Here is a 22,884-nt window from a genome sequence, read left to right as displayed (position 1 = left end):
GTGAGGCGGATCCGAAGGGAGGGAGGAGGGAGGGAGGAGAGCCAGAGCTGGCTCGCTAATTGCAACAACCGGCTCGCAAGCCGGAAGAAAATTTAACAACCGGCTCTTGCGAGCCGGTGCGAGCCGGCTCCAGCACACCACTGTGTATAGGATACAGTAAGTATACACTCCTAGGGGCCGATGCACAAAGATTACTGAGCTTTCAACGTTTGCTTTAGACCAGTTGTAGTTGGTCTAAAGCAAATGTTATTTTGCGAGCAATGCACAAAGGGGGTTTCCGTGGCTCTAATGTGTACCCTTAGCAGCTACCCAGAACCCTATTCCATCAAGAGTGCCTAGCTTTAAACAAGCTAAATTTTACGGCAACTCTGGAGCTGTCGGAGAGGAGGGAAAACACAAGCAGCTACAAAGGCTGCCTGCTTGTGCTCCCTACCTCACCCCTCCCAGCTGCTCCCTCCCTGCATCCCCTCGAACTAAAAATCCTCGAGTGGAAGCCCTCTTGTCTCCCCCCATGCATCTCCAGGCCCCCAAAAAACTGTTGTGGTCCCAGTGGACCCCCCTCTCAACTCCATGAACCAAAAATCCCCAGTGTCCAGTGGACCCCCCTCCTGCCCCCCTGGGCTTCCTGGAACCAATCAAGCACCCCTTGCTGTCCACATGGGTCCCCACCAGGTCAGACCCCTAGTGGCAGGCCCTGGTAGTCTAGTGGAATTCCATCCCACCCCTGACCTTCCCACATACCTTCAAAGTTGAAAGAAGGAGGACCACCTCCTCCCTCTGGTCCTGCCTAGAACAAAATGGCGGCACCCAGCCACTGCATCCTGGGATGCACTGGGAGGGGCCTAAGCACCATATAAGAAAACCATATATGGTACTTAGGCAAAATTGAACCTCAGTTCTTGCTAGGCAGGACATAGGACAATTTCTTAAATAAGAGTATTTGGCTGGCTGTATGCTGGTGGTCTTCAGTTTGATTTCTGAGTCAGATTTTTCGCTCCCTGTTTTAGCTGGGGCATGGAGGCAGCCATCTGTTAAGAGTATCAGACTTTAGGGAAAGGCAACACAGCACTGGTAAAGATAGTGGCAGAGCAACCATGATGGTGGAGTTGGGACACAGCAGGCCTTGAGCATGTGCATGTCCATAGGCCCACCACTGCAGTGTATTTCCTTTCTGTTCTACACAGACTCAGCTCAGGTGTAGGGAGACAATGGTGGGAGGAGGAAAGGAAGAAGAGAGATGCTGGATTTCAAGAGGGGTGGAGAAGGGTAAGTGCTGGAGATGTGTGGGGAGGAGGAGGAGAAATGCTGGAGATGGGGGGGGGGGGGGGGAGAGGAAAGGGGAGACACTGGATCATAGGAGGGCAGTAAACCAGATTGGCAAATCTTGCGACACAGTATGATAATTTGGATGATGTGGTGTAAGGAGTGGATGATGTGGTGTAAAGAGGATTTATAGACTCACAATTTATACATATCTACATATAATTTTATTTATATACACATAAGGCAGAGTCCTGTGATAGTGTGCGATTAAGAAGAGGCTGAGCATTTGATGCCTGCATATTCAGTACAGCTCTCTTCCTGAGTGTGGCATGGTCCAGTATCTCAATATTCAATGATATTACACTGAGGACTCATCCATTCCTTACAGTAATGTAGAAAAAATTTTTTCATGAGATTTTGTTTAGGTTGTTTGGAGAATGATTTTTTGAATTTATTATATTGTCCTATTCTTTGGGTTTTTGATATTGCTGATCTAAAACATGTCATGAGCAATACAATATCCACATGCCTTCCTATGTGCTCCAGAACACCATAATTTCAGTGGATAACACTCATGGTCCTTGAGGCCCTCAACTTGATCATGTCTCCTGGATATCCACAATTGAATATTTTTGAGATGCAGAATCTATCCCCTAACAGCAAATTCAGCTCTAGAAATACTCTCAGACAGAATCTGTTTCCTTATCTCAAACTAACTAACCTCTAGTGAAACCCATCCCTGTCCTCTCTCATGGCCTCACAGGGCTGAGGTATATATCCATGTATTCTCCCTGCTGCATTTGGATTGACCTCTGTGGCACACAACAGCAATAAGTATACCAAGGAACGCCAGGCTCTCACCTTCAATGATCCCCCAGTTAGTCTTGCGTCCCAGCACCTTCTTTCCATTCACCTGATGTTCCTGATCTGTTCCCACCACAGCAAACGGGATTTTTTCCTGTATGAAAGAATGTTGCAGTGCTATTCACAGAGTATCCAATCTGATACCTCTCCCCAATGCCTTCTTATGCCTTTGTCCTTGATCTTACCCGAATTCTGTCATTTAGTACTGTGTCCTCCATGTCCTCATCAAGCTCCCGCTGGGGGTATACGCTGATTCCGTAAGCCTGTAAGTCCTTTTGAATCTGTGGGACACATTCTGGGGATTATGGTCCTTGAAGTCAGACTCTGCCTGATCCCTGCTCATATGATGAACAACCCATCACCTCTTCCATCCCATCCTCGCCCTTCCAACCAAAAGCTATCCATCAGCTCTGTCTATCCACCCTGTCTACTGAGTCTCACTCATCAGCTCTTGTCTCCCCTGTGTTCCTGTCCGACAAAGCTCCATCCACTTCTGCCTCCCTTTAGCCCTTTCTCTCCAACACATACAACCTTCTATTTTTTATTCTCTTCTCCTTTCTCAAAGGTCTTTCACTAAATTTCACTTACTACTGCTCTCCTTCTCCGTTTTGTACTTCCTCCATCGTGTCTCTCTTCTTTCCTCCCCTCCCAATAAAGCTCCTCCAGCAGTTTCTTCCTCCCCAAGAACATCACTTCCTGCTCTCCCTCCCCCTCCAGCATTATCATGTCTTTTCATCTCCTTTCACTAAAACTTCTCAATAAGTTCTTTCCTCTATACACATCTCCTTTCCTCCATCTCCTCCTCCCTTGTACTCTGAGCCATCTCTTCTCCTTTCACTCAGTTTGCTGTACAGATTCACATTCTCTTTGCATCTCTAGATACAATCAAGAGCCTCTCACCTGCTGCTTGAATTCTTCACGCTCTTCCAATGTCATTGTGTCAGCTTTAGCGATCACAGGCACAATGTTAACGATTTTGCTCAGTCGCTTCATGAACTCCACATCCAGGGGACGCAACCTATGCACCACACAGTAAGTTTATAATGTACGCTGTTAAACAACACATGGAGCCCTGCTATGATGCCTGGTGTAAGTCTCATGGCAAACAGTTATTCACCATCCCCCACCCGTCACACACATCTCACAGATCTCTATCATATAGGCCTGGTCTGCCCTGCTTAGGAAGGGTGATCTGAGTTAGCAACCTCATCACTAAAGTATTTCTCTTTCCATGACAAAAAAAAAAAAAATCTCAGTTTATTGTAACTGAAAATGACCAAGAATGTTTTCCTTATGTCTGCCTTGGGGGGGGGGGGCGGGGGGTGCTTGCCAGAATTATGGGGGTGGGGGGTTCTTGCATCTGTATGAGGCGCCTAGGCTTGTCAATGGAGAACTGCTTCTTTTGCAACCCATATGCTCTCGCCTCCACACCGGCACATCCCTGAGGGGATGACGAGGCCTTGTTCTTTACTCAAGGGATGGAGACATGGGGTTTGAGAATAGACAAAATCTATAAATATTAAGAACAAAGCTCCTATCTGATCTATATTATGTTGTTTATTTCCCTCGGTCTCTTTGGTGCGACCATGTTTCTGAATAATTAGGGCACCGAGGATTGTCACATAGGACATTTGGGATGTGGCAGAGGCTTCAGCTTAAACACAACCCACCCCACCTTTTCTCTGACATCGGTTCTCCAGAAGCACTCCTCGAGCACAGTAGTGGAAATTGAAACCACATGCAGGATTTATGATATAAATACCATAAAGGACTAGATTCTACATATGATGTCTACAAAATCAGCACCAAAACAAAATACATTTATTTATTTGTTGCATTTGTATCCCACATTTTCCCACCTATTTGCAGGCTCAATGTCTAGGTGTAGTCTATAAAATGCACCTAAATTTAGGCATACTTTATAGAATAAGCCTAAATACAGCTCGTAGCTTATTACTGAACACCATACAACTATATAATCAATAATTGCAACAGGGTGTGTATAGGATAAGAAGAGAGAGAGGAATTGTGCACAAGACGGGATAGTCAGAAGGGGGGGGGGGGGGGGGGAGAGATGTTTGAAAAGTAAAACATTTAATGATAAGGACATAGTTGAAACCTGTTAGTTTGGACACTATAATGATGTGGAATCTCTGTAATATGCACTTGCTGTTTGGAAGTATGTATCATCAATAAAAATTATTGAAAATAGAATACGCCTAAATTTTCATGCGGTTTATAGAATACGCCGAGCGCCCGTCCGCCTGACTAAATTTAGTGACGGGCAGTTACACCAAGTAAAACTTGGTGTACATGCTGATGCCTAAATTACATGTGGACTGGGTGTATTCTATAACCACACGCATAATTTTAGAAATGCCCATGGCCACGCCCCTTTTCAGCTTTGCGACTTAGAATTTACATGCATGACGTTATAGAATATGCTTACAGTTCTGCGTGTAAATTCTAATTGCCAATTAGTGTCAATAATTGCTTAAGTAGCAATTATCAGTGCTGATTGGCTTGTTAACTAATTAAGCTGTGCACACAAATCAAGAATACGACTGGACTTGCACGCGCCACTTAAATCATGCTATATAAAATCCTGGGGAAAATGACTAGATAGTTTGATAATGAAGTTAAAAATGATCATTAACGGGGCCTGACTGTCCCATTTTATTTTTGATTTTCCAGCGTGACCTTGTGTTGGGAATTTTTCACAAGTCTCTCATGACAATCATATGCATCCACAGCCCCTGAACCACTGAGAACAGTCTAAAGTTGTGTGAGGTTCCTTACCAGTGTCCAGTAGGTGGCACAAAATAGATACAGCAGTGGACACGGGAGTCGGGAATTCTCCGTTTGCGTTTTATGACAATCTCCTCTCTTAGGTACTTCTCATACTGCTCTGCGATGTACTTTATAATGGGATCCCAGCTGAAGGGGAAGGAGACCAAGATGAAGAAGATAAAGAGAAAAAGAAAGAGAAGAGAAAACAGGGAGACAAAAAGAGAGAAAAGATGAGACAAAGGGCAGGAGATAAAAGAATAAAGACAAAGAATTATGGGAGAGAGAGAGAGGAGATTAAAGAATGTAATTTAGCTAAAGAACATATTACGCCCACAATGTGCAAACTTGTAACTGGAGGCCCCATGTTCCCCAAATCACATCCTAGGCAGATTCAAGGTGACATATGAAGATGTGAATATACAGTACAATCCATGCATTTTGTTCTCCAGTCAAAATTTGCCTGCATGAAAATATGCAAAGTAGTCCATTTCTAAAGGAAAAGTACCCACTACCTTTTGGAAATTAGCGATAAAGACTATAGTAAACATTACATACAGACTGAAGCTAGGAGGGCTATTTACAACTTGCCTCTAGTGAGACCTTAAGCAGAGGAGAAATGAGTGGAGGCTTTGAGTAGCCTAATGGTTAGTGCAATGGCCTGAGAACCAGGGGAACCGGGTTTGATTCCCACCACAGCTTCTTGCGACTCTGGGCAAGTCACTTAAACCTCCAGTGCCCCAGGTACAAAAATAAGTACCTGTATATAATATGTAAACTGCTTTGACTGTGGTATTATCAAATCCCATCCTTCCAGTAGAGGAAGAACCCTTACCAGTTCTGATTATTGATTTGGTCTCCAAATCCAGGTGTGTCAATCACAGTCAGTCTCATTTTCAGTCCCTTCTCTTCGATAACTAGAGGACAATGGAAAAGACACAGGTCAGAAAACATTCCATGATAGAGGGTGACTGTGTACATCTTTCTGTGTCTACTTGGAGAATGGACCTGGCATTTACTCCCATGACAGAAGCTCAGTGCAGGCAGATACAGGATGATGTGCTACATCAGCAGTGGTAGGAGAGCTAGCAGAACAGTAACATAGGTTCTGAGGTTTGGGAGCAGTGGAAGGACAGTAGCAGTGCTGATAATTGGAGGTGTGATAGATTGGGAGCAGTGGAAAGGCAGTGGTGATTGGAGGTCCAGTAGGTTTAGGAGTACTGGTATGCCTATGAGAGCCCTAGTGAGTGGAGGACCTGTAGGTTAGGAGGTGTGTGACAGGGAGATGACAATGACTAGCATGTGTTTATTATTGTGAGATGTGAAAGGTGTGTTTCTGTATCTTGACTACAATTTCGTTTCTGCCCTATTTATGCCCACAACTCTAGAAGCACCAAGGGCTGGGCCAGAGATGGTCTGACAAGGGATAACACTGTTTCTTTGAAAACTAGGTAAAGAGAGGTTCAGAGCAGAAGCCTCTTACCATGGCTAACTGCCCTCAGCTCCACTGTTTTTGGAATCTTCTCATACTCTGGACTCATTGATCTCCGGCAGATCTTTGATTTGAAGAGCGTGTTGACCAGCGTTGACTTACCAAGGCCACTCTGACCTGTAGAGTAGAAAGATGGAGCTCATATGGAGTGCGGTAAGCCATGGTACCTAGGCTAAGACACATTCTCTGAATGCAGAATGTGGCAAACATCATACAAGCCTCTGGAGATCACCCACCAGGCAGCAAAAAACATACAGAACCTATGTTCTACTGTACCTGGGCAACAGCACAATTAACTAGTCCCATACACAAGGATCTGTGGCAGAGATCTTTGCTATTTTTCAACAAGGGCCAGTATGAAAAACAAAACAAAAAGTTTGGTGTGAGAGCCAAGACTATCACCTGACAAAGCAGCAGACTCTCTGCTAACTTCCACCATCTCCTTCAAGCTGGTTCTCCACCCCTACTCCTTCAAGCTTTTCTCTTCCCCTATACTCTCTCTAGATGTTTGAACTGTGTGATGCTCCCAGTCTTGTGAGACTAGAGTGGAATTTTGGGCAGCACATCACTCAAACTTATCAACAGCTGTCTGGTAGAGGTATTAAACAGAATAACTGTTATGGAGGTATGCCAGCAGCAAGTCTGAGGAAAGTGGGGGTAGGGGGTGGGAGATTGTGTTTTGGGGAGAGTCAACGGGTCACACAGGGTTGATGGGGCCGCAACTGGTTCCTGGGCCTTGCAATGAAGAATGCCGTTTTTTTTTCACATTTGGTGGGTGGGGGGGGGGGGGGGGGGGGGGCAATTTCCGAATTGTGCAGCAAACCCAGTCTGTGGATTCTTTTCATCCATACACTTTGCATCACACATGGGTTCCTTCACTTTGAAAGTTTTTGTGGATACAAATTTTCAGACAGACATTCACAACTATTTTTTATACAGGCACTTTTCACTGAAAAACAACATAGGTGGGTTTGAAGATGGCATCTGCATGTGCTATTTTTCTCCTGTGATCTGAACCCCCCCCCCCCCCCCCCCCCCGTGCTGCCCCTCTGAACATGGCTAAAAGCACGTGTGCTGTTTCTCAGTGTACGCACTTTCAGGCACATCAACGGAGGGTGATTTCCAGACAACTGTTTAATGTGAGTAAAACACTTTTTACTCACATAAACAGCTTCAAAAACTGTCTTTTATTTATTTATTTAAAAAACGTATATACCACTTAATCAACTAAGTGGTTTACAAAACAACATACATAATAAAATTGTATAAAACAGCACATCTAAGCAATCATTTATATCCATAATCACAGGCAAAATTATATTATTTATTTAGATTTTGCTCACACCTTTTTCAGTAGTAGCTCAAGGTGAGTTACATTCAGGTACACTGGATATTTGAATGCAGATGTAGTCTAGTGGTTAGAGCACCAGTCTTGACATCCAGAGGTGCCTGGTTCAAATGCCACTGTTGCTCAATAAAAAGCATCTGTGTTTTAAAAGAAGTTCCTTAAAACTTCATAACATTACTACAAAGCCACAAGTGTCCTGTAAGAGTGTTCCATAGTTGCGTACCTATGTAACACGTCTGCATCATAGGATCTATGGACAGCCTAGAGATTTCAATCCAAGTGTCTTCCAGTCTGTCAAAGAGTGGCTTTGCCCTCATGACCTTTGGTAGGAGGCTGGGCTCTTAAATCACACACCACCAAAAGGCAGGTGAGAAGCATGAAACCAGGGCAGGGCAGCAGCTGGAAGAGGAAGATGCTCTTTCAGTGCTTCACAGCAAGCAGATGTGAAAGTGGACTAGAGAAGAAATGTGCCTCATTCCAGTCCTAAGACCCACTTCCCCTTCCTCTGTCTCTAAGGAGGTAAAGGTCAGCTCTTAAAGCCACATGGCTAGCAAAAACTGACTTCAGATAATTCAAAGGTTGATAGTCAAAAGAACTTATCCATATAACGATGGATAGTGTGAGGGCAATTCTTTAAGGGGGTGACAAAGGTTAGGCGCTAGGATGCACTTTGGATGACGTGAGCTAGTGCAGTGCTTCCAGTAAGTCATGCAGAATCCATGAAGGTATCTACTATAATAAAACTCAACGTTCTGAAGACAACGTTCTGAAGTCACTCAGTCACTCCCTGAAGGGTTCATGGATTCATGGTGGTGAAGCCACAACACTGACCATGTCTCTCTGCCCCGTCCTCGCATGACAGACCAATCAGAAAAAACACCCTCAACATTCTGAAACACAAAGGACCATCACAACACCGTTCCCAGGCAATACTAGGCAACGTAAGACGGACCAATCAGAGGAAACTACGTGACAATAAGGGAGGAGCATTCCCCAGCAGAATGGCTCATTATCTGTGCAGCACGGAGAGCACAGAACCACCGCTGGAACGAGAGAAGAATATTCCTGCTGTGGGTATGTGCAAAAATAGACCGGGGGGGGGGGGGGGGGGGAGGAGAAATTTTTAAATGCCTACTGCCAGTACTGAAGAGTGCCAGAGGGCCCATAGCAAAGACTATATTTGGGATCGCTTGACATGGAGTCAGAGGAGCCGGAAAACAACGTGCCCGTCACCATCTGGGATGTGGGTGAACAGGACAAGCTGTGGCCCAGCTGGAAGGATTACCCGCGACCCAGCCAGCAGCAAACAGCGACCAAGGAAGGGGGAGGAGTAGGGAAACACGCTTCCCTGCCTAGGAATCGCTGGAGACTGGCTGCCAAACTAACGAAACAACCGCACACCGACGCACCACCTCCATCATTCAAAAGGCATCCACTCTTCCTGCAAACTAATAATACAAAACAAAGAATACCCGTTTTCTCACGCAGCTACAGGTAACTCCCCACCCCCTTCCTCTTCCCCTTTTGCCAAAGCGGCCGTGCCCAACCATCCCTAGCCTCAGGCAAGCTGTCTCCCACCTCGGGGATTCCCCGAGCACCCGGAAAAAGACGGCGCAGCTTCCCGCAGCGCATGTTCTAGCATTCCCCTGCAGCCGGCCTGAAATGGACCAAACATACCGGATCACCACCCGATGGCCCGAGACTGTGCTCCTCTCCCTTCCACCAACTTAAAACAACCATCCCCGTCCTCAGGCAAGCCGTCTCCCACCTCCAGGATGCCCAGAACCCCAGCCCAACGAAAAAAAGACAGCGCTGCTTCCCACAGCACATTTCTCTTCCAGTGTTCCCCTACAGCAGCCCTGATACGGCCAAAAAATACCGACAGACCAAGAACGTGCTCCTCTACCTTCCGCCCATCTAAAACAACACTGCTGTCTCAGCACAAAACAAAAAAAAAAAACCCGGAAAAAACAATCCACCACTCAGCAAAGGCTGACCCCCCTACAACCACATTTACATTTCACCAACAGAAAGACCCCCCTCCACAAACCTCCTTGACAGACAAAACCACACACACACAATACAACAGACACACACCCTCAAAGCCACACACCAATCCATCCCACTTTGCCAGCATAGCACAGCACATCCCCCAACCCCCCAAGCAAAAAAACAAAACAAAACAAAAAAAAAAAAAGACACACATCAACAACCTGCACACACACCCCACCCTCACACACACACACATACAAAATAACTCTGTGACACATACACACACACACACACACAAAACCACATGCTAGCGCCAGTTTCATTGGTTTCGGAAACGGGCCTGTTTTACTAGTTGTTCATAAAAGACGGTTCATGGCCTATCCAGGCCTCAGGCCTACAAAAGGTGAGATACAGGGGATACCCTTACAGCATGCTATGCACTAATTCTATAATGACATCTAGGTGTTCAGATTCAGTTATAAAATATGAATGCAAGTGGCATTTATGCACCAACATTTAGGTGCGACCACTGACACCATGCCAATAGCATGCAGAAACGCATGCCTAAATATGGCACTTTACTGCATAACTTACAGTATTCTATAAGTGATGCAAATACATGTGGGACCCACCCAGGCCGAGCCCATGTGTACCTCCCCTTGCATTTATGCAGTAACCAGGGAAATCTATATATGGCGCTCAAAGTTGCATGCGCCCAATTTAACTGAGTAATGAGCCAATTAGTACCAATAATTGGGGGCTATCAATTATTGGCACTAACTGGCAAAATTTGGGTTTACACGCGCATTTTGCTAAGCGCTGTTCTATACAGATGTGCACATAAACCTTTCTGCGTGCAACCGAAAGGGGCGTGGCTAGGAAAGCAGCATAGGCGTGATTCGGGGAATCTGAGCCTAATTTATGTGCATTCGGTTGGTGTAAATCCCATTCCCCACCTGCAGGTCCTGTAAGGAGTGCTATATTGGCAGTGCTATGCGTAGAGGTCTCAAAGCCAGATGCACTAACTCCACGGAAAGAGCCCTTCCCTTACCGATCCCTTAGCGAATCGGTAAAAAACGGGCATGCATGAAGGAAATCCTAAGGAGGGGAAGCCAGTCGGCCAGCTAAGCATGCGCAGAGCAGCCAAGCGTTATGCTGGCTGCTCTGCGCATGCCAAAGACAGCTTCATACACGTCCTTCACTCAAAAAAAAAAAAAAAGGACATCCCTGACGAGCACTTGGACATTTTTTTCTTCAGATTTTGTGATGGGCATCCTTCTATTGGACATGTTTTTCTTACGTGCTCGAAATGACCACCGCCGGAGAGAATCGGGGATCGAGACAAAACTATTTGGACGTCCCTTTCAATTATGTTCCTCCAGGTCTCTCTCAGCCAATCACAGCGCGTTTAGCTGTCACTGGTGTCAGCTAAACATGCTGTGATTTGCTTAGAGACCTGGAAGGCCATAATCAAAAGGGACGTCCAAATAGTTTTGTCCCGATCCCCGATTCTCTCCGGCGGTGGTCATTTCGGGCACGTAAGAAAAACACATCCAAGAGAAGGACACCCATCATAAAATCTGAAGAAAAAAAAACATCCAAGTGCTCGTCAGGGACATCCTTTTGTTTTGAGTGAAGGACGTCCAAGTGATAGGCACTTGAAAGGACGTCCCTGACGAGCACTTGGACGTTTTTTTTCTTCCGATTTTCGCGATGGGCGTCCTCCTCTTTATGAGGCCCGCTCACAGCAGCTCCATTGAGAGGTGCAGACCTCCCGTTAGGTTTTCCAGGGTGCATGGGGGTTGGAAAACGGCTGTGCATCTGCCTTGCATGCTCATTATAATACTAATTAGCTCATTATAATAACCTGTAGATAATTTGCATTCCGTTTTCGTTAGCTGCTACCGTGACAGGAAAATGGCTCGGAGAACCCTTTTGTGCATGTCTTGTTTTACTACTTGTTCGCTAGACTGGCTAGAACTGGTTTAAAAACCACGTTGCTGGCTCCTTAAGTTTACTGCATACGGCCCTCAGTTCAGTAGGGTAAGATTGGCAGAACTGTATATAGTGCTCAGTAATGAAATAACTAAGACTGACTTGACTTTGGCTTTGTTTTGAGGAGGGGAGGACTCTAGTAGCTTCCAGGGATGGCGAGGATATCTTACAGTGAAAAGGGGAGGGGGGAGGGACAGCTGGGCCGGAAAAACATTGGTGTCTTTCCACGTAGTCCCTATGGGACTGAAACCTTGCCAACTTGTAGTACTGAATCTTAGTTCATCCAGGAAGGATATTAGTGTTTATAAAGCTTTTAAAAGCTCCTCACACACAGTCCCTGCCAGTCCTCTGGAAACCATCCCACAGACTGAACACACTGCAAATCCCTGCTTCCCAAAGCCCCAGAATCTTGACTCCATGAAACAAGCAGCAGACTGAAAATATATTGGAGACTTCTTTTCACACAGCACCTAATTAAGCTGTAGAATTAGTTGCCAGAGGATGTGATCAAGGCAAGGAACAATGGCGTTCAAGAGAGGTTTGAACAAGGTGCTGGAAGAAAGTCCAAAGAAAATTATTATTTGTGTTTAAGATACTTTTTGGGGATGCTCCTCCGTATATGAAAGATCTAATTAGTTTATTATCCATATTTAAGGATGTTTCCTCTAGAAATCCTTTGCTGCTATAGTTCTCCTCTTCGTGAGGTATTTGCTCCAATTGATTTTCAATATTTGGCAGCTCAGGTTTAGAATTTTTTCCCGCCCGAGATTAGAATTACTTTGGACTATATGGCCTTTAGTGAACAGTTGAAAATGTTTCTGTTTGAGAAATACTTTTACCAATTTAGGATTGGTTACGTGTTGAGGATAGCACGTCTATATTTCTATTGGTTTGCAGTTCTGCTGGGTCTGTATGTCTCTTTATAACTGATGTAATCTGCAATAAACTTAAAGGTTGTTGCGGAACATAAGCATGCACCAGTATTAGACAGGTCAGTTTGAAAAGCCACTGCTTATTCTCTGCAATGAGCTATGAGAAATTGTACCTACGTTTTTGAATCTGCCGGGCACTTGTGACCCAGACTGGCCACTGTCAGACAGGATGCTGGGTTGGATGGACCTGTCTGACTAGAAGCTGCATTATTACTGGGTCTATCACCTCAATTTGTGAGCAAAATCCATAATCTAAATCCCAGTAGGGCCGGTGCGTCCATTAGATTAGTTAGGCAGTGGCTTAGAGTGCTGAGGCTCTGGGGAGGGGTGTGTGACAAAATAGTGCGTAGCCAGAGTGAGTATTAGATTATCTGTCCCAATCAGCGGCTGGTGGAACAGTGGAATGCGAAGAAAGCCGGCAGTTAAACAAGGAAGCAGGGGCCTCAGTACATGCGTGCTTAAAGTCTGCCATGTGCCTACCCACTCTGACATGACATCCTGCTACACAGTGGGCAAAGAATTGGATGTAGAAGCCTTCAGCGCACACATGTGCTAAGACTTATGATTCCTTGATTAACTGCTGACTTACCTACTTATTCCTGTTGTTCCACCCACCACGACACCGACACAATGGCAAGGGAAAGGACAGGAAAAAGAGGAGCTGCTGTACCATGGTAAGAAGGGATGCTAGATAGGGAGAGATGCTGGACTGCTGGGGTGAGGGCAGGAGACATATGTACGGGATTGCAAGGGTTTGGGGAAAAGAGAATGCAAGATTGAAAGGTTTTTCTAAGGTGCCTAATATCCTTGCCTGAATGCAAGCTAATATTACAACTACTTCAGTAGTGAGTGCTATGCACAGTTCTGCCATGGCACCTCAACTTTACTTTGCAGAACTGAGATCTGCATGCATAGCACTGCCAATACACCTCTGTCCCAACTTACAGCAGTCCCTGTTCAGACCACAGCAGTCTTTTCAGTTCACTTCTGGTCTACACCACCGTCTATCATGGGTTACATTCTATAAACTTAAAGGGACGCTTCATGCTCAAAATACAAGACTGTTGACTCCAATATTGAGAACTAGACATCACTCTGCCAATAAACCTTAATCCTCTCCTGCAGACTCCCCTTGCGATTCCAGTATGGAGATCCTACACACAGCACTATCAATATACTCAAGGCTTCATTTGCTGACAAAAAAGTGGAACTGAAGAATGGGAGGGGATGGGGCATACCAGACAGGGGCCGGTGTGAGGTGCAGTTCTCCAAGAATCCCCCCTCTCCTCACAAACATTCTTTCGACCATAAAAACAAAAAACACTCCCAAACACTCCTCCTCGAACACTGGTGATAGTGGTAGTGCTGGTGGCAGTGGTGGTGGGTGGAGGGAGAGGAGGGTGAGTGGTGATGGAAGATCACTGGGGTAAGGAGGAAGAGCAGAGTACAGAGAATGGGCCCTTTCTCCCAAACTCCTCTCTACCTTCCTGAACCTAGTCATCCATCTTAAATCCACCCCCAAGATTTCCTCAAGTGGTTCTTGAGCCCCCAAATCTCAATCCCTGATAATCTCAAGTCCCAACACGACTCACTAATTTCCATCCATCCGTGGATAATTGCTTCCTCCCCTCCCCTATCAACTGGTGGAACCATGTATAAGGCCAGTTTCAGGATAAGCAGCTCCAACACTTGTGGGTCGTTTCTGTCTCTGGAGGAAGCAGAACAGAGCCACATCAGATGGCCCTACTCCATTTCCACAGGGGAGAAAATGATTTACACCACCAATTCTGCTCTATTTCCATAGCGGATCCAGAACTAATTTATACTGTCAGCTCTGCTTCCTCAAGGCCTGGAAGAAAAGTGGTGGGATGTTGCTCCAGCTTGTTCTGCCAGAAATTAAGCCCCGAGTACCAGAAACAAAAAAGGATTCTGTTGGCTCAAATTTGAAACTTGTGAGCAGTAATGCCAATCATGCAGACCACGCTCAAGCCTTGAAGACATCACCACCTTTTTGTATCTGTTCTTTGCTCTGTAGCATCTGCTACAGGCTTACCTCCTTCCCTTCCTCCTCTCTCCCCCCCACCCCAGGCTGCCTGGCACAGAAGACCCCTGGTGCTCTGGCTCTGGAGTCTGAAAAGAAGCGGCAGAACTACACTGCAGGACATTCCCCTGGAAATTAAGCCCTGAACACACTTCATTCCTGACCTGCTGCACTTTTGATAACACAACACACAGTGTTGTCTTTGAACCTAACACCTCTTCTCCTTATTCTTCCAATGGAACTTAAAGGGATATTCCATGCTCAAACTACAAAAGAAATGATCAAATGCAAGTCTCTGGGATTTGGAGGTACAGGAGTAGGTCCGAAGGACCCTGCATGATTAACTAAGTAACAATTTTCCTGGGGGTTTCTCCCTTTTTTCTCTATGGTCATCCTCTGCCTCCTGTGCTCTTTCTTGTTTCCTTTTCTCACTGGCTCATCTGCCTCCCCCTCTTCCTCCTATATACCAGTCCTATTTCTCCAAATTTACTGTTATTTATGCAATATTACATTACTAGCCGTTGAGCCCGTAAAAACGGGCTGGTATTGGGGTTTTCGGAGGTCAACGCTGGCTCCCCTCCCCCCCCCGCGAGGTCGCCGCTACTGTTCCTCCCCACCCCCAGAGTCGCCGCCGCCGCCACCCCTCCACCTGGCCCGGGCCCTCTCTTCGCTACTGAACTTACATCCATTCGCCAGAAAGCAGCACGCACATCAGCTGAGCTGCCGTCGGCCTTCCTTCTCTACCTGTGTCCCACCCTCATGTGACATAATGTCAGCGAGTGCGGGACACAGGCAGGGAAGGAAGGCCGACGGCAGCTCAGCTGATGTGCGTGCTGCGTTCTGGCGAATGGATGTAAGTTCAGTAGCGAAGAGAGGGCCCGGGTTGGGTGGAGGGGTGGCGGCGGCGACTCCGGGTGGGGGGAGCGGTAGCGACCTCGGCGGCTTCGCGCAGTTTCCCTCTCTGTCCTGCTCCCATCATCACGTATTGATGCGGGAGCGGGACAGAGAGGGAAGTCTCTACTGCACATTTGCAAGTGAGTACAGTCACTCACCGTTTATATGTTTGATAACCAAGTAATCACACTTGTACAGCAAAGCAAAATTCAAATACAAATTTAAGCAAGGAAAAAACAGGAAAACAAATATTCAATAGTGCTCAATAGGCCACAAAATTTAAATAGGGGAGTAAAATAGTTACATCAAAGAACAAATTTAGGAAAACAGCAATTTATGACACACACACTGACAGCTTCAATAATTATTCATAGCACCTTAAAACGGATTTCACACTGGTGGCAGCCAAGGTCACAGCTGTCTACAGCCTGGTGGTAATTAAAGCAGAAAGGTGCAAAGGCTTGAAAAAGACATACTTAACTGACTAATTGCACTATACATTTACATGGAAACTTCAATAGAATGAGCAGAGGCTTAGCCAGGTTTTGATGTCAAGGGAAGCTGACTTTTTTTTTATAAAATAGGTACCTGTGCAAGGCTGAAGGGCCCAGAGAGATGGGAGGGTAAAAATCTACATAGACATAGGTGGTTGGAAATTCAGATTTTTGAAGAGGCTATAGTGGGGCAGAGCTGGGGTGGAACGGGGTGTGGCAGGTCGTTTAAATCCTTAGGGTGGCCACACCTGTGTCAGCAGTAAAGGAACAACAGGGGCACTTCAACACAGCACTCCGCTCCATGGATAAATCTTTCTTATCTGTTCCCTTCTCCACTACTGCCAACTCCAGACTTCGCGCCTTCTGTCTCGCTGCACCCTACGCCTGGAATAAACTTCCTGAGCCCCTACGTCTTGCCCCATCCTTGGCCACCTTTAAATCTAGACTGAAAGCCCACCTCTTTAACATTGCTTTTGACTCGTAACCACTTGTAACCACTCGCCTCTACCTACACTCCTCTCTTCCTTCCCGTTCACATTAATTGATTTGATTACTTTATTTATTTTTTGTCTATTAGATTGTAAGCTCTTTGAGCAGGGACTGTCTTTCTTCTATGTTTGTGCAGCGCTGCGTACGCCTTGTAGCGCTATAAAAATGCTAAATAGTAGTAGTAGCAGGGAAGGACCCCTTCACTATGTCACTGTGGTGCAACTGTACCAGCTGTCTTTCCCCCTCCCCCGTACTTCTGTTACTGAGGGCAATATGCACACTGAACATAGTCCTTGGAATTAGGTGCCAAAAAAAGCACTAACAGAAATCCTGTGTTTAATGACAGCAAGATTTGCTTATCTATGTTTTTGGTAGGTTGCCAAATCCAAGTTTCAGAGATACGGCCCTTTAGTTTATTGTAGAGCTGCCAAACTTGTTTGGAATATGTATTATCCGTATTAACTGTACCTAATGGTTAGGGCAGCAGGAAGAGAACCGGGGAAGTCAGGGTTCAAATCCAACAGCAGCTCTTTTAGATCTTGGACAAATCACTTAACTATCCACTGCCTTAGGTACAAACTTCAACTGTAAGCCCTTCAGGGACAGGGAAATACCTAACTGTACCTGAATATAACTTGCACTGAACTACAACTGAGAATGGCATGAGCTAAATCCAAATGCAAAATAGACTCTCAAACTGTGCTAACCCTACCTACTATGAAAAGTCAGCACTGCAAATATTTTATTGTTGGAAGTTGAATGATTTTAACATTTTTATTCTATGCGTGGTGATCTTTGACTTTTTGTACCTGTTTCACACAAAGATTAATAAAACAGTTGAAATATAAAAATTGTTTTTCCTGACTCTCCGGCCAACAGTCAGTGACTGAAGCAGACTGTCTTGGTAAGGTTACTATATTTACGGAGCCCACCCCCAAAAAGGGGAAAGGGAAATGGGACTTGATATACCGCCTTTCTGAGGTTTTTGCAACTACATTCAAAGCGGTTTACAGAGTGGCCTAGTGGACTTTGGTCCTGGGGAACTGAGGAACTGAGTTCGATTCCCACTTCAGGCACAGGCAGCTCCTTGTGACTCTGGGCAAGTCCATTGTCCCATGTAAGCCGCATTGAGCCTGCCATGAGTGGGAAAGCGCGGGGTACAAATGTAACAAAAATAAATATTCAGGTACTTAAAGAGGACATTAAAAATAAAATGGTTGCTACCTTTGCTAAAGAAATATTTAAATCAGTTTCTCAACTCCCCCATGTACCTTTTAAACAGCAATTCTTCACCAGCAGTGAGCTGGGATAGTTACACACACTGCTCAGGCCAGCCCCACAGCCTCATCGACATATGCAGAATAGTGTTGGTCTCAGTCTCTTTTCCGGTTTCCTTGTGTCAGTCTTCTCCTATATTATTTTCCAAGTTTCCCTTTCTTCTCTCCTCTTTTCTTCTTTACATTTGTCTGCCACTAATATTTTGATGCTCTTTTCTCCCAACCCATACATATACCCCACCACACACACACTCATATCTACCAATTGCTAGGTCCTCACTATTCCCTCATAATTTCCTTTTCATCTCTCCCATCCAAACTCTACCCCCCAACATTCTCCCACACAGTTACTAAATCCCAGTCATTTTCTGCTCTGTTCCTGTAACCTCACTCCGAGTCCCATCCATCTTCTGCTCTAATCTCCCAAACCCTGAGTACTATCTTCTGCTCTGTTCCCCATCCCTGAGCCCCATCCATCTTCTGCTCTTTCTAGGGTTTTTGTTCCATTTGACATTTCTTCTCTGTCCATGTCCACCATCATTCCCTGTGTGTCCCTATCCCTCCCCCATGTTCAACATCTGCACTTTGTCCCAATCATCCCTGTGTGTCCCTGCTCTTAGCCACCTCTCTTTCCTGCACCAGGGCCAGCATCTCTCTCTCTCTCTCTCCCCGCAGCCACCTTCCCACAATCCAGCATCTCTCTCCATCTCTCTGCTGACCCCCTTTCCTGGCCTCTCTCTCTCATGGTTCTTGTGTCTCTCCTTCTCTTTTCCCCCATTACCTTATCCGATCTCTGTTTTCTCCACTCCAACCCTCCCACCTTTATCTCTCTGCCAGCTGTCACCACTGTATTCACAAATCTGTTTCATTCCTCCACCCCCTGCCAGGGAGCAGCACCTCTCTCTCTCACACTGATATTTCTCTATTCCTTCTCTCTCTCTTCCCCTCTGGTGGTCCTCCAATCCCTCCCTGAACCTGGGGGGGGGGGGGGGGTGGGATCATTGGGGGGACCGGAGGTCCGCCGGACCTCTAGCCCCCGATTTGTCTTGCTCGGGGCAGGGGTAGTCAGGGCCTGGTGGTCCCATGGACCTCCAGCCCCTGTGTTTGACAGGTTTGGGCTTTTGACTGCCCAGACCTGTCAACCAAGTGCGGGAGGATTATGCTGAGTGCATGCTCGGCACAATTCGGCCGCACTTCTACCCCATGATCAGAGATAATTGCACTGCTTAAATTTGCATGCATTATCTCTGATCATCCGTGCGGTAAAGCCCCGAGCTGTTCCAGCGCTATTTTTAGAGCGCTGTTTGGAACAGCGCGGGGCTTTGATCATCTGCCTATCAGATATGTTGCCAGTATTGTCGGTGATTGAGGCACCCACTGCTGGCTAGCTCCTGAAGTATTCTCTCTACTGCATCCCGCCTGCATGAGAGCAGGAAATGCATCACAGGAAGTGGGAAACAGCAGAGAGAAGACTTGAGGAGATGGCCGGCAGTGGTTACTACAATCAGCAAACACTGCTGTTAACATATTTGAGGACTGGGAGGAGGAAGGAACTAGAGGGGAGGTGCCAGTCTGCCAGGAGGAGATGAAGAGGGAGACATGTCAGACTTCAGGAGGGAGAGAGGGAGGAAGAGTGGATTATGCTGGGCCCAAAGTGGGTGGGTCTATGGCTATGCCACTGTTCGGAATGACAGGTTTTTAAAACCCAAAAGGTGACAACCCCCCCTCCCCACAAACACACAATTTAGGAAAACTGCCTGGACACCTGGACAGTTAACTAAAAAGAGGACATGTCCGGGGACACCCAGGTGTCTGGTAACCCTATGCCTTCCCTCAATCAGGGCCTGCCCTTGTGGAAATTTCATCAGAGGGTGGGACCCAGCTGAGGGAAGGCCCGAGGCTACCTGCTTTAGTCACCGACTCCTGCAGGAGAGTCAGGATAAGTTTACTTTATAAGATCATAAGAACAAAGGGAGGGAAAAGGAAGGGAGAAAGGTGCTGGACTGTGTTGGGGGTGGAGAGGTGAAGTAGACAGTCCATGCCTTTCCCATGATGAAGGGGAGAAAGACAGTGGCAGCAGGGAGGGAAAAGTGGCAGCTTTTTTTTACAGATTGACTGGCTGTGCTATAGCTGTCTCTGCATTTAGACTTAGCAGATCTGTCTCTGAATCTCCCCCACAAATTCAAACTTAGTGGGTGTGACCTGATTCTCTGTTTGTGCAGCGCTGCGTACGCCTTGTAGCGCTATAAAAATGCTAAATAGTAGTAGTAGTAGCAGCAAGGCACATAGGCATTGTTTTGGTTTAAAATCAATTTGGGGGCAAAGTCATTCCCCTTGCACCCCTCTCAAGCTATGCCTCTACGAACAAGGTACCCAGCTGCAAAACCCCTGGGCACAACAAAAATTGTTTACAGTTCTTCTGTGAATCTTCAGATGTGTTCGGGAACATTCTTACTTTACAAATTGGGAAAAGCTTTTTCTTAAAGAAAAGCTTAACAAACCATTCCTTATTTGAAGATAGAGCCAAAGTTATAATCATAGTAGATGGAACCACAGAATTAGAATCAGAGCGTCCCAAAATAGCTGATACATCAAGAACATCTATTCCCAAATTATTTTCTCCTTCAGTGGAGAATCTTTCCTCCTTGTGGCGGGCAAATAATAAACAGATGTAAACGGAGCTAAATTAGTGGTAGAAATCTCCAAAACTTCAGTAAGACATTTTCTCAGTGTTTCTTATGGTAAAATGATAGGAGAGAATAGAAAATTCAATAATGCAATTACATCTAGTAAAATTCTCAAATTCTCAGCTTTAAGTCTTAAATTGTGGCAAGAAAGCTTTACAAGGGTCAACAATTGCTTCCCAAGTCATGTCCAAAATTACAGAAGCAGGATGGGTCAGTAAAAAATTAGGAAATTTAACTTCACAGACATGATCAGCATTAGTAATCAACTCCAAGATAGAGCCCTCACAACTTAGGGCAACTCAGAACTTCCACCAGACACTCCACTGCTAGGGCCAGCTTCTTCCAAATCTCTCCAGTGGACTCACCAACACCACTCCCAAAACCAGTTAAAATCCCTTGCACTACAGACTCCATTGCAGTTTTGCATGGAGTCACTGTGGAAATGGGAGTCAGCTCACCACTCTATTGTGGCTGTGGTGACAGGACTCGAGGATTCAGGCTTAGCATGGCATGCCCCGAAGGGCCATTTGGAGCTCCCATCTTTCGCAGCTCTTCATGGGGACCTATGATTCATCACCTGAAGCTGTAGCACGAACCACAAATTGATCTATCAGGCCATGCATAGACGAAACCCCCAGCAGAGAGTATCGAGCTGCCATCATTTTGGAATTCCATTTTCACTCGCTTCATTACTTTTCAGAATATTTTTTTTAAAGCTAAGATTCAAGTACGGGAGTTAGCCCATAAGCTGAGGATACTCCCTTGTCCTTCTGATTGAACAGAGCCTGTAAAATATGACATGGGGTAGGTGGGAGCAGGGGTTAACATCCTAATATCTGACCTGTTGGGATAGGATATTATAACCATTGCCAAAGCAGGTAATTTAGTAAAAAACCAAGATCACAGTTTGTCTTATACTGCAGGATAGTATGACTACAAATTAGGGAAGCTCTTGCAGTTTCAGACTGCTTCCCTGTTTTGCTTTTAAGATGTCTATAAACTGTTTAGTACTATATGTATGATGGTTGGTCCACCAAAGTCATGAAATGCATATGGATTGCTTCTATTACTTTCTGTTCTATGGTGGATCACTGACTGAAGCCTTGAGAATGGTGGATTCTGTTTGCCCACTGTGAGAGATGGGCTTACTAGTGGATTTTTCACCACCTTGATGGAACACAAGTGATTTTCAGAACTTACTTTGCACTGGCTTTCCAGGAAAATACGTATATACATGTTCCTAATGTTCTGCCCTTTCATTGAGGTGATTGGTAGGCAGTTTAAACCAGAGCATAGAACATCACTATGAGAAGACTCAGAACTCTTGAACCAAAATCTTCTTTAATGCAGTAATCAAACAAGGAAAAACCTTACAGTTCAGATGTGCTGGACAAGAGTTTTGCCTTGTAAACTAGGAGTCTGTTCTCTACCAGCCCTCTCTCCATGCAAGACAGAAACTGGGAGTAATTCAACAACACACAGAGTAATGCGGTTTATAAGTTTACAATGTTACAATCTAGAGAGTGTCACAATAGCTTGAAGGGGATCATACAGCAAAATACAAGAATAGGCAGCTTCAGTCCACAGAGAAGGTATGCTGCAGGCTAACTCTTATAGACCTGATGGGGAGATAGAAGGGGAACAACTTGCCTAGCAAGCCTAGAGAACAAGGCAAGCCAATAGAATGAGTCCCATAAGACACAGGGAGCTGGACATGTGCTCTGAAAGAGCCTCACAGGGAACTACAGGATTACAGGGATTTGTGTTTCAAAGACAAAATCTTTATTTAAAGATATAGGCAATGCAATCTGTTACAGACAATGCTCAACATATATACATGAACAACAAATAGCCTCCCTCCCTGCAAATACCTGCCTCCATGCAAACACCTAGAGAATGGCTGTTTTTCTCTCTGTATAAATTTAATCTTTCTGTTGCCATTTTACAAGGCAGGGCAGTGCACAGTGAGGTCTGAAAGTTTATTATGTTCCATCAGGATGGCAAAAAGACCCAGAGTAAGACCAATATTCACATATACATATGTTAGAAGGATTTAAATCTTCCTGTTTGGCAACGCCTGTGGTGTCTTCTCTCTCCCTCCCCTCCACACTGGCAAATTTTTCTTTTAAGGAGAAATTAGGTCTTACCTGATAATTTTCTTTCCATTAGTCCTTCTCACTATTCCAGAACCTGTGGGACAGCTGTGTCCATCAACCAGCAGGTGGAGATAGAGAACTGAAAACTGAGCCAAGCCAGACCTCTCTTGGCATCCAGCAGGGGCGTAGCTACGTGGGGCCATGGGCCCCCACAGATTACGCCCTGGCCCCTC

General features: G+C 45.6%; 1 protein-coding gene across 5 annotated transcripts in view; it reads right to left on the bottom strand.

Annotated features, from left to right (window-relative positions):
• Positions 1-22,884, bottom strand: part of SEPTIN12 (septin 12) — a 182,052-nt gene that overhangs the window by 8,009 nt on the left and 151,159 nt on the right. For 4 of the 5 annotated variants that reach the window (XM_030212735.1, XM_030212740.1, XM_030212739.1 and 1 more), the window contains 6 exons: positions 6,398-6,523; positions 5,750-5,831; positions 4,927-5,064; positions 3,028-3,145; positions 2,313-2,408; positions 2,125-2,221 (listed from right to left, as the gene is read on the bottom strand). In XM_030212735.1, the coding sequence (XP_030068595.1) occupies positions 2,125-2,221; positions 2,313-2,408; positions 3,028-3,145; positions 4,927-5,064; positions 5,750-5,831; positions 6,398-6,523 (657 nt within the window). The remainder of the gene's footprint in view (positions 1-2,124; positions 2,222-2,312; positions 2,409-3,027; positions 3,146-4,926; positions 5,065-5,749; positions 5,832-6,397; positions 6,524-22,884) is intronic. The other variant, XM_030212736.1, reaches the window with a different exon arrangement.

The sequence above is a fragment of the Microcaecilia unicolor genome, chromosome 8, assembly GCF_901765095.1.
Source record: "Microcaecilia unicolor chromosome 8, aMicUni1.1, whole genome shotgun sequence".
NCBI lineage: Eukaryota > Metazoa > Chordata > Amphibia > Gymnophiona > Siphonopidae > Microcaecilia > Microcaecilia unicolor.
This window is presented reverse-complemented; position numbering and strand designations above follow the sequence as displayed.